The sequence below is a fragment of the Daucus carota genome, chromosome 3 (assembly GCF_001625215.2).
Source record: "Daucus carota subsp. sativus chromosome 3, DH1 v3.0, whole genome shotgun sequence".
Classification (NCBI taxonomy): Eukaryota; Viridiplantae; Streptophyta; class Magnoliopsida; order Apiales; family Apiaceae; genus Daucus; species Daucus carota.
Genome location: NC_030383.2, coordinates 46,997,727 through 47,013,381, shown reverse-complemented (window position 1 = coordinate 47,013,381; position 15,655 = coordinate 46,997,727). Strand labels below are relative to the sequence as shown.

The following is a 15,655-nucleotide window of genomic DNA, read 5'->3' as shown; positions in this document are numbered from 1 at the left end:
TATTTGAAAGAGCATCATCCATATATTCTGAAGATATGTTAAATTTTTATTTTTTAATATAATTTATTTATTAAAATAGTAATATTAAGTTCCTATATATTATTATTTATGTACTAAAAATTTTGCTTTAGATTTTAATTTTAAACTTTATCTCTATCCTAAATAAATTTTATTTAATAATAATCTCATTCATCAAATTAGGCCACATATAAATTGGATCTAAATAAATGCCCTAATATTTCTCTATTTGGGATAAGTTCTATGGGGACCACATTTTCATTGGAGACTTGGAGACCACTTATGTACTGCAATTAAAATACTCCATAAAATCATTGCAAAACGTATTATTTTTCGAATCATGTTCTACGAAAATCATTATTTTATTGACAATCTTGCAAAATTTATACATTTGGCAAATAAAACACTAAAAAACATATTATTTTACAAAACCATGTTTAGTGTGCAGAACATTTGTTGATCTTGCAGAACATACATGTTCTACTCGCTTAGCATAAATAATTTTCAACGTTTTCATTGAAATAGTGATATTTATCGGATGTAATTCGCAAAACAATAAATTTGGAAGTGTTTTAATTGCAGAATATAAGTGGTCTTCAAAATCTCCGATGAAAACGTGATGTCAATAGAATTTTTCTTTATTTTCATACGCTAATAAAGTAATAGTTCATTGTTAAATGAAAACGTGACCTCCATATAACTTTTCTCTATTTTGATAAGCTAATTAAGTAATGGTTCATTGTTAAATCATCATTCGACACTACAAAAACATTATGCCCTGATGATATATATTTGTCGTCTTGCTCAATTCAAACAAAATTAAAGGGATAGTATCTGCTGATTTGCTCACACGATAAAACCGAATAAAAATTATCCAGGTCGGCCAGGCAATCTGATCCAAAAACCAAATTATTTCCAGTTATTCCAACAAACACGTTGATGAAATTCGGAAAAGAATTCTCGATCCATTTAGAAGAAACCCTGCCCGAATGGAGAGACAAGTATTTGCGTTACAAACCCTTGAAGAAGCTTCTCAAGAACTTTCCAGATTCTTCTTCTGTTTCTAATCTCCCACCGCCCGCCGCCGGTGCCGATGCTTCTCCGCCGTTGCCTCAACATCTGCAGGAGTGGTTCGTCAAGATTCTCAGCGAAGAGCTTGAGAAATTCAACGATTTTTATGTCGATAAGGAGGAAGAATTCGTTATTCGATTCCAGGTTTTTATTCGGTTCCGTTTTCGATAAATTGTTGCTTGCTGTTATTTATTTGTTCTAATTGTTTGTGTATGACTCCGGTTAATAACTTATATGGTACTGTGTGACACTTGGAATTGTATAATTATATTGACATTAGAGGATACTGGTGATACTTGTGAAAGGAAATTAGGAAATGTAATAAAAACAATTTCGATTCGACTTGGATGAAATTTATGAATAGATGAGGATGAACCTGTCAAATTAAGGCTTGCTATACTCTGACTCAGAGTGAAGTCACTCGATCAATTGATGTTTTCTAGTTATTCGTGTATTGTTCGGTGGAGGATGACAACTTCTTAAGAGTTTATACCGCAGGACTAGTTGGCGGTTTTAAGTGTTGCAATTGTTAGTTGTGCATTTTCATAGAAAATCAATCATCTTTGTTTATGTATCCCCTTCTTTTATAACTGATGACATGATATAATCTACTAATCTGAAAAGCACTTTTAAGCTAGGTTCACTTGGATATGATAAATTGATGTGAAATGGAACGGAAGGGATGATTAGGTGACAGCGGAATGAAACTCGAACAGATTCTAAGATATTTAAAATTCTTTCCTACTTTCTGTTCATCTGGGTTGAACTATGGTTTATTTCTTATTTTCATATGAATGATAGTTACTTCTGTTACTATTTCCATTTTGCATCTTGTCATTATTACATTATTCTGTTTACATTCTTCACTCTCAATCTTTCTGCAAGTTATTACTTACACAGTTGCACCTTTTTATATTACTGATAAAATTTAATACCAAATTCCACAAGTTGACACAACAGTAGGAAATACATTAAGCTTACTCCACTGGTTTTTAATCGTTTGTTGGAAATATATGTATGTATGTGTGTGTGTGTGTGTGTTATAAATTAACTATGATGTTTGTCTGCCCATTTCTATGATTGGTTAGTTCATAATGTATTGCTCTCTTGGAAAGAAGAAACATGAAGCTTCTATCATTCCTTTAACAATAAGTATATCACCTGTTTGTATATTTAGGCTCAGATAGGATAGGCTATTAAAGTTGGAATGAAATTATTAATTCCCTGGACATTAGTTCTTAGTGAAGTTTATTTATCCTCCTTTTGTTCAAGAGTAATATTATAGTGTAAGGGGACGAAATTGCGTACAACTTTGTTGGCAACTATCTATAACTTTGATTACATATTAATGAGTATTACATTGATTAGCCTGTGGTTATCAGCAAAAAAGGTTTGTCAAGGAATTTTATATGCTTTTGTCCCAGCAAAAGATTAATTTTGTCCAAATTGCTTTTCTTTTTGTTTGACTTGCTTTTTGCGATGTATATAAATAGTTTGTTGTACTTTTTGTCCAAGTTTTTTCATGAATTTCTTTTTCTTCTTTTATTTTGGCTAAAGCTAATTACTAAAAAATGTATAAAAATATACCAAAACATAATAGCTCCAGATAAAGGTTTTAGACTTTAGAGTTGAAATTCGTTGTTATTAGTAAAATATTAGTAAAATTAGGATAACTTGGTGGATATTAACCAAGGAAATTTAAAACTATATGTGGAAGCCCAAATAAAAGCAATCCCAGACCATTTAACCATAAGTAGTTAATCCCTCCTTCACCATCACACCATGTATATAATATCTGTATTACTTCTATCCCGATTAAGAATGATTAGGAAATCATAACATAGTATATTTTCAATATTAAGATCAATATGTAGTGACTAGCATGTAATACCTAGAAGGGTAATCTTTCAATTTTGCGTCTCCATTTTAGAATGTCAAGGGCAGGTGAACGAACACCTTGGGACACTATTTCTCACATTGTTTCATAGTGACAGTTTATCACAAAACTTTTGGTCATCCGTTCGATTCCGATACCCGGCTTTTCTCTATTTATTTTCTTCTTATTTTTACATGATTGAAAATACCCTTTTGAAATCCGAAATAAAAGAATATTGCGAAAATTGAAAAATACAAAAAAGTTTTACATCTCATTTTTTCCACTCTTTTAGCTTCCTTCCTTTTTTTTCCACCTTTAGTTTTATTTATAAAACAGTTGAGATACATTCTCAACTTGAATGCGTAAAGAATGTTAATAAATGATTTGCAGGTGAAGGAGACTTGAACTATGTTTCCATGAATGTTGAACTTGATTTAATGGATTCTAATAGATAAACCATTTTATTCCTTTGATCAATTGGAACATTCTCTACGTAACTCACCTGATATTCCCTGACTGTGCCAGAAATGTCTGCAAGATTTTTCTCTTTAGAGGTTAAAAAATCTGTAGTGATTGAAGTAACAATATCCTCATTCATTTTCCATTGTCAGTGTGTCTGAGCTGTAGTGCAATCCCATCTCTTGACTAGTGCATGCTCCAAATGATTTATTAGGCGTAATAGTTGCTAGTTGCTACAACACATATTTTTTATCTCTCTGATATGGTATTACAGATGACATGTATATATTTTTCATCCTTTCACACAAAAACTTGTGTTGCTCACTTCAAGATATGCATATATTTTTCATCCTCTCATACAAAAAACTTTGTACTACAACATCCAAGACTTTCCATTTTCCAAGCAATACATGAGCAACACAATACAATAAAGTATGTAAAAAATGTGTGTGTTTTTGTTGTGATGGTGATTCTCAACTGAGATTGTATAGTTTCCTGTACTTAATTCTTGCTGTATGATTGAAGCTTTCCAACCACCCAGCTTCTTTTTGTCACTTTATTTATAATTTACAATCACAACAGGAGCTGAAAGAAAGAATTGAGCGTCTGAAGGAGAAAAGTTGCAAGGATGGAGTATTTACTTCTGAAAGTGAATTTAGTGATGAGATGATGGAAATTCGTAAGGACTTTGTCTCCATTCATGGGGAGATGGTACTTCTGAAAAATTACAGCTCCTTAAATTTTGCAGGTACTTTGATCTTAGCTTTGTTCAATCTCTCATTGACAGGGGTAGTTATTTCATCTATTCATGTGGTGATGATACTTTGATAGAAAAGTCTCTGTGAAGTATTCAGGTTTTAGCTATTGCCCTGAATGTACTTCTATAAAAGTCAGACTATAATCCTGAATTTGCGGTCTTCTGATTCGTCTGCCTAATTTTTAAATATATATTGGTCGCCCTACATTACTTTTTGTTAAAACAGGTTTTCCTAATATTTTAAAGAGAACTGGGGGTTTGTTGCGACTTCCTTTTACTCAGCAGGTCTCACATTTTTTTTTCCGTTAAAACAGGTCTTCTTAAAATTTTAAAGAAGTATGATAAAAGAACTGGGGGTTTGTTGCGTCTTCCTTTTACTCAACTTGCCCTTGATCAGCCATTCTTCACAACAGAACCTCTTACGAGGTTAGTCCACGACTGCGAGGCAAATTTAGAAATTCTCTTTCCATTGGAAGCTGAAATTGTTGAACCTACTAGTGTTGTGCGAGGCACAAACTCAACAGCTTCCAACATGGCAACTATATCAGGCGAGGCAACTTCACTTGGAGAGGACACTGGAGAAGTTTACAGGATGACTGTTGCTGCAATGAGAACTATACAAGGCCTTAAAAGAGAAAGTTCGACCTACAATCCACTGTCTTTTGCTTCTATCTTCGGATGCAGGGATAATGATAGTAGTGGTGCTGTCACAGGAGGGAACTCAGATTCGGACTCTATAGATTCCTTACAAAATAAGGAACCAAAGCAAGACGATGCCCCCTCCACCAAATAAATTGTTGATGTTCAGTTGCTATTCTTGAATTTCTCGAATTTGGAGTACTGTGGAGTTCACTTTTGTTTGTGCTTGTAGTTTGACTTCATGAAATTGACAGCATATTTAACTTTGGGTGATAGTTGTGATTTATACAATATAACTTTGTGCAGACAAAATTTTACTTTTTAAAATTTGAATGCACATTACTGCTACTGGTTGCATACTCTATTTTGTGTGAGGAATAGTCTTTCTGGAACTTTAGAACAGGGAAATAATCCGATCTGAGGAATATATGAACTGAAATTTGAAATTTTGTACTTTAGTATTAAAAAACTTCTTCTTCTAAATAAAAATTTAATATTTATATCTCTAAAAGAAAATTTTAAAAATAAATTATGAAATTACATTTTATATTCGTATTAAAAATTAAAATGCATGCCAAGCAATATAAAAAAAATTGTAAAGAAATGAGAGTACCAGAGGGAGTATAAAATTTCCGATTGATTCCTAAATAACTCATTACATTCCAATTTGAATAAAAGTCGTGATTAATTGAACATATTCTTAATAAATCATGAAATGGTATGTATGTCAATCGATTAGGCATGAATCCCAGTTTCCACCATCATGATATTTTTATACTAAAAAGAGGATCAATTAAGCATCCAATATTAATTCGTAGGCACAATATGTAATAAAATATAAACAAAATTAAATCAAATATTATGAAATTAAATATATTTGGAAATATTATTTGGTCCCAATTACCCAGAATGTATGCATCCTACATAGTATAACATAGTATGAAGTATATTTTCAGCTAGCTAGAACTGAAACTTTGCTAGTAGCAATAACATGGTGTGTGTGCATGTATGTTCCAATCCAAGCAGAGAAATGAATTTGATTGCATACCAACCCAAAACACGAATTCATACTTGTAGGTTGTAATGAGCCTCAAGAAAACAATCTTAACACCCCAAACATATGTGAAATCTACAAGCCACTTGTGTGACAACATCTATATATAGAAAAACACTGACAATTTCAAGTCGGGGATAAATTATTAGAAAGCAATCATTTCACACGCAATAGGCTTTAGTATAGCAGAAAGAAATAAATTCAAGGGAATAATGTCTATGTAGTTTGTAGATAAGACTTGCTGCTTTGATGATGGTTGGAGTGTCTCCTCAATCGTCATAGTATGTGCGGCGATAGTGTTCCTTCTCTTCATCCTCCTCCCCTCCATAGTTGTCACCACCCTGCCAACAATTCATATATGTAATTACATGTTTATTGACAAGCAAGGCAGCCATAAATAATCCTAAACTAACTAACTTTATATAACTATGACCAATTGAGCTTTGCAAGAATTTGAGTAGATGCGGTTGTTTGCAGGGAAATGTTTCTAGTAATACTAGTTTTAGTAGAATCTGAAATTTCAGTGGCTGCAGTATTCTGTAGGGGAATGTTTATGCATGATAAGGTAAATTCCAAGTTTTTCCCCCTAGATAAATTGCCCAATATATTAATATCCACGCTCATTTGCTCAACTGGGAGTCGCCATTGCCATTTGGTAATTGTTGATGACGGCTATCTCTGTTATTGTAAGTTAGAATCATGAAATGCCCTATTTTTATAAAGTAAAAAACTGTGCACAAATTGGAAGATGTTTTGAGCAAAGTGCATTTTGTGTATACATATCGATTGCAAAAAATAATTATTCAATTTGCACATGATAAATTAGGCGATGGACTGCAGGGTGAAGGATAAATTGAAGTGTAAGATCACGCAGAACTTATCTCCCAAGAATAGTATAGATGATATTTGAGTAAACTTCAAAGTTGTGGCCAAAGTTTACACCAATTTTTAAAAAGTTGGCCAGAGTTTCAAATTTTCAAAAAGATAGCCAAACTTTGACTCCGATTTTTAAAAGTATGGCTCCCGTTAAATGTCACTAACGGGAGCCACATTTTTGAAAAGCGGACCAAACTTTAGCCACTTTTCTGAGAATTTGGAATGAACAAAAGGGTAAAAATGAGTTCCAAATTCTCAGAAAAGTGGCCAAACTTTGGTCCGCTTTTCAAAAATGTGGCTCCCGTTAGGCTGCCGTTAGTAACATTTAACGGGAGCCACACTTTTAAAATGCGAAGCCAAAGTTTGACCATCTTTTTGAGAATTTGAAACTCTGGCCAACGTTTTGAAAATCGATGTAAACTTTGGCTATAATTTTGAAATTTACTCATGATATTTTCACAAACACCCCCTGATCGATCCATGTTTCCTTATTTCAACCCCATAAATCTGTACTTTCTAAGCTACATTGGACTTACGTCTATGCAAGAATTAAAAAATCAAGAAGAAAAAGCAACATGAAATAAAATTTACTAAAGAGCATAAACTCACATAATTCTTGCGACCCCCATACTCATCCTCCTCAGATCTTCCATAACCTTGAGTCTCCTCCTGCTCCTCCTCTTTCTCAGGTTCCTCGTACTCATCCTCCACCACCTCCTCTTCCTCATCCTGGTTCTTCACATCAGATCCGTAGCCAGGCCTTCTAGTATAGCTGGAGTACTCATTATTGATAGCATCGTCGTTGTCATAACCAGAGACATCAGCGTAGGAGAAGTCGTCAGCTGGCTCGTCGGAGTAGTTCTGGGAAGGAGGGTGGCAGATTTCGTCGGAAGGAGGAAGAGGGTGGCCGTAGGTGATGCGGATGTCGTAGCCGCCGCCGTATGGGGTGGGATCGTACTCGTCGAAGTCGTCTGCCTCGTCGTCGATGTTGTGGCCTTTGGAGAAGTACGCCATCGATGTTTGGTTGATCGGGATGAGATGCAGAGAGGGAACAAAGGCGTTGAATGAAATGGACTACTGTTGCATTGATCTGAGTGTAAACACAGATAGATGTACTTGTCTTGTTATTGGACTGTTCGCTTTTTGGTCATTGTTTAAGGTTGTTTCCCACGTGGATTTTAAAAAATTAGAGATTATTACATTTTGTACCCTGAATTTTAAGTCATTAGCAAATGAGTACACGTACTTTGAAACGTGATAGTTCGTACCCAAAATTTGTAGTAGCTTCCAGTTTGTAACTCTGGCCCACCACTCCGTTAAAATCAACCGTTAACTTCAACTGTTTGGCAGGCAGCAGTGAGTACATTAGTTCTTACATCTAATTTACAAAAGTCCAGTGGCTCATTTGCTAATGACCAAAGTCCAAGGGTAAAAAGTGCAATAATCTCTAAAAATATTCTCCAACTTTATATCTCTTCGTTTCAAATTACATGTCCACTATCTAAAAATCACGTAGTTTAATAAAAGATAATTTTGAGAAGAAAAAGGTTGTATTAAGTCATTAACATAACATGTGACATATGATTGATCTTGGAATATTTCGAAAATATAAATTTACATCGAAAGTTGAAGTGGACAAGTATTTGAAACAATTTTTTTTGTAAAGTGGACAGGTATTTTGAAATAGAGGGAGTAATATAAATTTATATATGTATTTTACATATCTTATATATAAATTTTTTTTGTAAAGTGGACAGGTTTTTTAATGAATTATAATTTTATTTATAATATAATTTTTTTTAAAAATCGGTTTTTTTGATCCAGATTCAGTTCGATCCGGGAAAGAATTGAAAATTCGATTATCGGTCTATTCGGTTCGGTCTAGTTTTAGACCGGACGGATCGAACCATCACCGATGAAGTAAATTTTTACTGTGCGGATTTTTAACTTCATAGGTTAAAAGTTTCAACTTCATTTTTGAGACATGAATGATTTTGGAAAATGTTACACATCCCAAAAGTTGTTGCCAACTTTTTTTATAAATCTAGTTGACAATACACTCATACATATAATAATAAACCCAAAGATAGCTGCTTTTTTTCTTTTCTATTATTTTTCTATTCAATAACGAGAATATTCTACGAAAAGGAGTAAAAACCTGTTTTCGTTCCGTTTGAAGAAGGAAGGATCCTAAAGAATCAATCTTTCTTTTAGTTGTTGAATCTTTCTTGGTGATTTAATTCGATGCAAAGCGAAGAACCTTACCAGAGCTTGACATGCCGCGAATCCTCTTGAAAGATAGGGAACTTCGTTTTTCTGAAAGAGTCGTCATTTTTGATCAGGAACGCTATGTCATTTATGTACATTAACTATCCAATCAAAATCATCTATCCGTCTGCGACGTTATTTGATAACAAAATTTAGGATCAGAATTTTGGGAAACATAACAATACTCTTAAACCAATCATTAATCATATATATTAAATAATGTAATAATTTTCGATAAAAAATTATAATATTAAATTTTGAAATATATATAATGAGTAATCAATGATAACAATAATAGCAATTACCTTATACTCCTCCCTCTGTCTCATTTTAAATGATATTTGACTTTTTATATTAAGGTGTAAAAAAATAATATATATAATTAATAAAAAGTTTAATTCTTATAACAAATAAAAATTTAGATTCTAAACTTTTATTTGATATAAATTTTATAAAAAATAATTATATTTAGATGTGATTTTTTTTTAACACCGCGTGAAACAGTGAAATGCATTTGAAATAGGAGAGGGGAGTAAATAATAAGTTAAATCAGCATTTCTTAGAGCCACCGAATTAACTTGAAGTTAGAAGGTGAAGTGAGAAAGCACAAGTGAACAGAACAAGGCAGTTAACTGACGGTATCCCAGTTAAATCTACTGATCATCGTGTGGTCTTGTTTCATCGCATCAATCAATTGAAATCATCGCATAAAAGAAACGCCAACATTTTTGAGAGAGAGAGAGAGAGGAGGGGGTAATGGCACGAGTAATACAAGTAGCGGGTAACGGATCAGGAGATTACGTGACAATACAGGAAGCAATAGATTCAGTCCCTCTGGGAAACACTTGCCGGACTGTTATTCGTGTAGCGCCAGGGATATACAAACAGCCCATTTATGTTCCCAAGACCAAGAATCACATCACTCTTGCTGCTTTGGCTCCCGAGATCACTGTCATTTCCTGGGATAACACTGCCACCAAAATCGATCATCACCAGGTCTCTCTCTCTCTCTCGCTCCCCCCCCCCCCCCCCCCCCCCCCCCCCTCTCTCTCTCCCTCTCCCTCCTGCTCCCCCGCTCTCTCTCCCTCTCCCTCCCCCTCCCCCTCTCCCTCCTCCCCCCTCCCTCCCTCTCTCCCCCCCTCTCTCCCTCCCTCCCTCCCTCTCCCTTAATATAATTGTCATTTTGAGTTATTGACAGGCGTCGAGGATAATTGGGACAGGGACATTTGGGTGTGGAACTACAATTGTTGAAGGCGAAGACTTTATTGCTGAAAACATCACTTTTCAGAACTCTGCTCCTGAGGTACCTGCTTAATTCATGTTTTGTTTGTGTTTTTTTTTTTTTTTTTGCCAGATGTTTTGTTTGTGTGTTTATAGTTATTTAATCATTCTCTCAGGGATGACATTTATCCGCCGTTTTTTTATTGTTAATGAATGAAAACTCGTGAACGAATTAAGAAATGTGAGATATTAATGTTATAGTGAAGATTGACAAATATATATAGGGAAAGAGCACAAAGTCTGCATAATGAGATTTATGAGAAAAGTAAGTAGGTGGAATGAGCAGTCATTTACAAATTGGAGGGGATCGTGCTCTTGTGTATTCGATTTAAGGGGGTTGAAAAATTATAAACCTTTACCCAAAGAATAACACATGGAGCATCATTGTTTCCTTATGCTATCAAACTTAGGCTTTAACCCATCATTGTAACTTCTCCCTCGGACTACTTTGAACTACAATTACTGTTTTTTCTTTGTTTCATTTTGGCCAAAAATGTCTTTTGACATAATATCATGTATTTCCTATATAGGGTTCAGGCCAAGCTGTGGCAATCAGAGTGACAGCTGATAGATGTGCATTTTACAATTGCAGATTTCTAGGGTGGCAGGTATCCTCTGCTCTGTCACGATGTGATTAAAATTAAGGCCTTCTGTTAAATTTTTAACTTATAATATTCTCTTATTGGATGCTTTAAATTTGGTGTGAGCATTATACTCTGCGATATCTTGAGATAATGGTGAAAATATTCTATTTCTCGTATATAAGTTAAGTAGACTGAAGTGATTGAACTACGTATTAATTTTTTTTTGATCATGATTGTTTGTGTTTGGTGTTGTAATATGAAACTGGCTATATTATTTCGCTACATCCTGCATTTCATCTTTGTATGTATTAAGTGTAATTGGTAAAATGCTGATCTTATATTATTATTATTATTATTATTTTATAATATGTAATCTCTTCGCAATTCGTGTCAGAGCTGTTGGTTCAGGTTGAAATTGGATTGCACCTGAATATTTTACAATTAACTTAATATTTACTTAGGTAATTAACACTGATTTAACATGAGTTGCATGCCAATTCAACGAGGTTTCAATACCACTGAATTAAGGTATATATTAACCACTTTATTGTTGAAAGGATACATGTGCTACTGTTTGGACGCGGGCATTGGTTTTGTTGCCACATAGGTTCAGTAAGTAACTCAATTTGTTAGATAAATATATACAGTGCACATCTACCCGTGACTAATTCCTCCACTGAGGCTTGAACCCGCAACATCTTATTACTAAGAGGAGATGCGCATCCGCTAGGACAGTCGATGGAGATCATATATCGTTCGTGTTGAGTTTTGATTTGCGAGATTGCATTGCATTTGTAATTTTGGTGGTATTAGGTGGTGCTAATAATGTGTAAATTTGATTATTTAGGAGTGAAGAACAGTCAACATGTATGTATATATGTAGTAAAGTGATTTTGTTTTGTGATACAATGGTGCCTCTTTTGATATTGGTGGTTCTGGATATTTAGTGGGTTGATATTGATACTTGCGTTACTACAACTCTTTGGTGGGGATCTGTTAGAAATTGTCCTGAAATTTTTAGTTGAGTTTTAGTATCTAGCCAGCTGGGGTTGGATTATCTAGCTTCATATTAGGTGTTTAGAGTTTTATTGGGAGAGTTATGTGAGAAAGGTGAAAGGGTAGGATAGGACAGTGTACATGTATTGCAGATGTATTCTACTTGTAATATATTGTGATATTGGTGAAATTATCATCTTCGCCTTGTGGAGATGGTCTGAAAACCAAAGCACGTTAATCTTTTGCTTTTATGTGACTGTGTTGTTGCGTTCGTCACTTCGTGCTTGTTATATCTTCGCATTGTAGGCTGAAACCCTACTATGTTATGTATTTTTTGCTACTCTCTTGGACTCCCCCCACCCCTCTCTTGTTCTTATGTCGCGGGATCACATTCATATATCAGATGTTAACTTTTTCATGTCAATGTTCTTTTTTGTAAATTTTAATATTGGCTTGAAGCCTCTTTCGTTGGCTGGACAACACTACAGGTGTTCTGTCTAAAGAGTAAAGGATGCATTAATTATAAGCTAATTTGACCTTCTTTTTATATTATGTATGCCCAGGATACTCTCTATTTGCATTATGGAAAACAATATCTGAAGGATTGCTACATCGAGGGAAGCGTGGACTTCATTTTTGGAAATAGTACTGCTTTGCTGGAGCATTGCCATATACACTGCAAGTCATCTGGTTACATAACTGCACAGAGTAGGAAATCTTCCCAAGAGACCACTGGTTATGTTTTCTTGAGGTTTGTAATGAGCCAGTCTTGTCTTAACGTATAAGTTCTGCTTGTAATGTTGTTTACTACTCCCTCTGTTTGCATATAAACGGCGTTTTAAAGATCATCATTTGTGGCTTTATATTTCTCTTTCTCTTTCCCCCATGCTCCATATCTGAATGGTTTCCTCCCCTCCCCTTGTTTTGTTTACATTTCAAAGCAGACACAGATACACAGTGGAGGGTATACTAGAATTTAAATAAAATAATCGATGCCTTTTAGCTTGCAACAATGACTCTCCTTAATAGTTGTGCAAAATCCTTAAACGTCATTTATTTGCAAACAGAGGGAGTACTATATATACCTTTTAGAATTCCGCAGTTGCACAATGAGGTCGTGGTACCTTGAATCCAATTCAAACTGTCAATTTCTTCAAGCTATAGCCAATCAAATAGAACTTCTTCTGTCCCTTAAGTGTACCTCAACCTTAATTACATTAATTCTTATTATAATTTGTGCATCGTGCCCACCGCCTCTGTTTTTTTAATTTGACGCTTTAACGTTTGGCATACATTAGGAGCTTTGACAGTATAGTAAAAGTTATTAGTTTCAGTTATTTCTTTTTTGTGAATTAAAATTATGATCAAGTATTTGTAATCAGAATAAGAATATAGAGATTGAAGTAATAATTTTAACAATACGGTCAAAACACCTAAAGATATGTGTGCGCCAGAAGTCAAAGCGTAAAAAAAAAAACAGGGGGAGTATATATGATGTGCTTGCATATCACAGAATTTTGAGAATGTCTTGGTAGAAGGATGCCGGAAACTCTAACTGACATTTAAATCTTAGATTTTTTTTGGCCAATATATATATTAAAGTTACACCTGTTGAGGAATTTCTAAAGAATGTAGTCTACTATAAATGTTTATATTGTGTCTTCTATTTTCTACATATCGTCCATTTCTGGAGTTGGTAACTGCAGCCTTATGTTGTGAAATATCAATTAGTTTTTTACTACATTTTATGCAGCATTAGTTGTTTGAACATTCATTACTCCCTTCTGCATAGCTGATTGAGAGTAGGAATGCTTTGAACATCTGTGTAGAAATATATGCAACTGTGAACTTAGAATCTGAGATGATGTCGTAGATATTGATTAATCCCATATCTCCTCCTAAATTCCCACTTCATGTTCTAAAGATTAATTCCATAACTCCTCGTAAATCATTACATATCCTTGACCTTGACTGTCTTGCTCATTCTGCAATCACTAACATTTTTGTACCCGTGAGATCTACCCCTTCTTTTTTTCATGTAGGGATCTCTTTTTTTGGATGTGCTTACCATTTAGTGTTAAATGTCAATCAGGTGTGTGATAACTGGCAATGGAGGGGCACCATATGCATATCTTGGACGACCATGGGGCCCTTTTGGAAGGGTGGTTTTTGCATACACATATATGGATGCATGTATCAGAGATCATGGTTGGAATAATTGGGGAAAGCCTGAGAACGAGAGGAGTGCTTGCTTTTATGAGTACAGGTACTTCATAGCCAGTATAAATGAATAATGAAACATATTTTTTATTGCAATAAATTATATAATTTCACCCCAAAACAATAACAAACTTACCTTAAGACATGAATGAAAGGATAAGGATACAAAGCTTTAAAAGAAGTTGTGTTTTGATCTGCAAGTTTGTAAGCATAAAAATTTCTAGACCTGTATATTTTGTAGTCTGTTAAGATTAAATAATCAAGTAATTTTTGGAAAGATGAATGGGTTACAGTCAACCGGTGGAACTCAACTTCTTGATTTGACATTTAAAATTTTTAGAAGAACAAACCTACACAGTTCCCAGAATCCCCGTCATTGCCAATGATATAAAGGGTTTTTCTACTTGATGCAGGTGTTTTGGACCAGGTAGTTGTGCATCAAAACGGGTAACATGGGCGAGAGAACTAGTAGACGAAGAAGCAGAGGAGTTCCTCAGGCACACTTTCATTGATCCAAATCCTGAAAGGCCATGGTTGGCCCAAAGAATGGCCTTGAAAATACCATATGCTGCTTAGAATTTGTTCCGTGCAACTACTCCACTGGTGTGGCTATGGCTAGATCATTCCCACTTTTATTTTTTGCTAATTAGGTTACCACTTCATAAAAGTTGAGATAAAATGTACTACCAATAGATAGTAGCTTGTACAAGCTTGTATCATGTACTTGATTGTTCATCACCACAACTTCAGCTTATCAGCTGAGGGCATGAAGGCTCTGCTTCATGGATGGGTATGATGTTACAAACCTGACTTCCTAATGCCAATAATGTATCAGCCAGAACAATCAACCTGTATGAGCATAAAACGGCCAATTTTTATTGGGAAAATTAATTCTAAAGTCCCTGAACTATGGACATTTTTTTTTCTAGGTCCCTGAACTATAAATGTCAATTCATAAGTAATTAAACTTTTGATTTTTTCCTATTTGGGTCCTTTCGTTAGATCTGGTTTAACGCCGTTAGTTCTTCTTAAGTTCATGAGAATCAAAGATAACTTTGAAGGTGATTCCGGTATCCAAATTTGAAGCTTGAGTAATCAAATTGCTCGTTTTTCAATCCCCTATCCATCTATATCATCAACATTTAGTTTGGTAATTTTCGAATTTTGAGTTGAATATTAGTTTTCATTTTAATAGCTTTTTTTCGAATTATAATGATTTAGATTGATAGATCGTGTAATTATGAGCATGTTCATATAATTTTCGTGATTTTTAGTGTTCAAATTAGCCTCGTCGGAAAATTCGAGCTCACCGGATTTGAGCCTTTCCGACCAAGTTCGCCGGAAAAACTAACGGCGTCAAATTAGATCTAACGGAAGGACTCAGGTAGGAAAAAATCAAGAGTTAAATTACTTATGAATTGACATTTATAGTTCAGGGACCTAGAAAAAAAAAGTGCCTATAATTCAGGGACTTTAGATTTAATTTTCCCATTTTTATTTCATGTTCTGCATCTTTAATTTGGCAGCTGGCAACTTGGGAAGAAACCAATAGTCAC

The 15,655-nt window shown here is 34.5% G+C and overlaps 3 protein-coding genes across 3 annotated transcripts; 2 read left to right on the top strand and 1 right to left on the bottom strand.

Moving 5' to 3' along the window:
- The first annotated feature begins 775 nt into the window (after window positions 1-775).
- Window positions 776-5,182, top strand: LOC108210629 (SPX domain-containing protein 4). Its single transcript, XM_017381996.2, has 3 exons — window positions 776-1,233; window positions 4,007-4,172; window positions 4,496-5,182. Exons 1-3 carry the CDS (start codon window positions 958-960, stop codon window positions 4,972-4,974), a joined length of 921 nt encoding a protein of 306 aa, XP_017237485.1. The 5' UTR covers window positions 776-957; the 3' UTR covers window positions 4,975-5,182.
- Window positions 5,183-5,847: 665 nt separating this feature from the next.
- LOC108213278 (uncharacterized protein At5g39570) lies at window positions 5,848-7,869 on the bottom strand. Its single transcript, XM_017385056.2, has 2 exons — window positions 7,360-7,869; window positions 5,848-6,215 (listed from the first exon to the last, which is right to left on the bottom strand). The coding sequence occupies exons 1-2, from the start codon at window positions 7,762-7,764 to the stop codon at window positions 6,144-6,146; spliced, it is 477 nt and encodes a 158-aa protein (XP_017240545.1). The 5' UTR covers window positions 7,765-7,869; the 3' UTR covers window positions 5,848-6,143.
- A 1,719-nt stretch (window positions 7,870-9,588) lies between these two features.
- LOC108210976 (pectinesterase 31) lies at window positions 9,589-15,027 on the top strand. Its single transcript, XM_017382443.2, has 6 exons — window positions 9,589-10,014; window positions 10,217-10,321; window positions 10,830-10,907; window positions 12,443-12,630; window positions 13,972-14,145; window positions 14,513-15,027. Exons 1-6 carry the CDS (start codon window positions 9,775-9,777, stop codon window positions 14,673-14,675), a joined length of 948 nt encoding a protein of 315 aa, XP_017237932.1. The 5' UTR covers window positions 9,589-9,774; the 3' UTR covers window positions 14,676-15,027.
- Window positions 15,028-15,655: the final 628 nt, after the last annotated feature.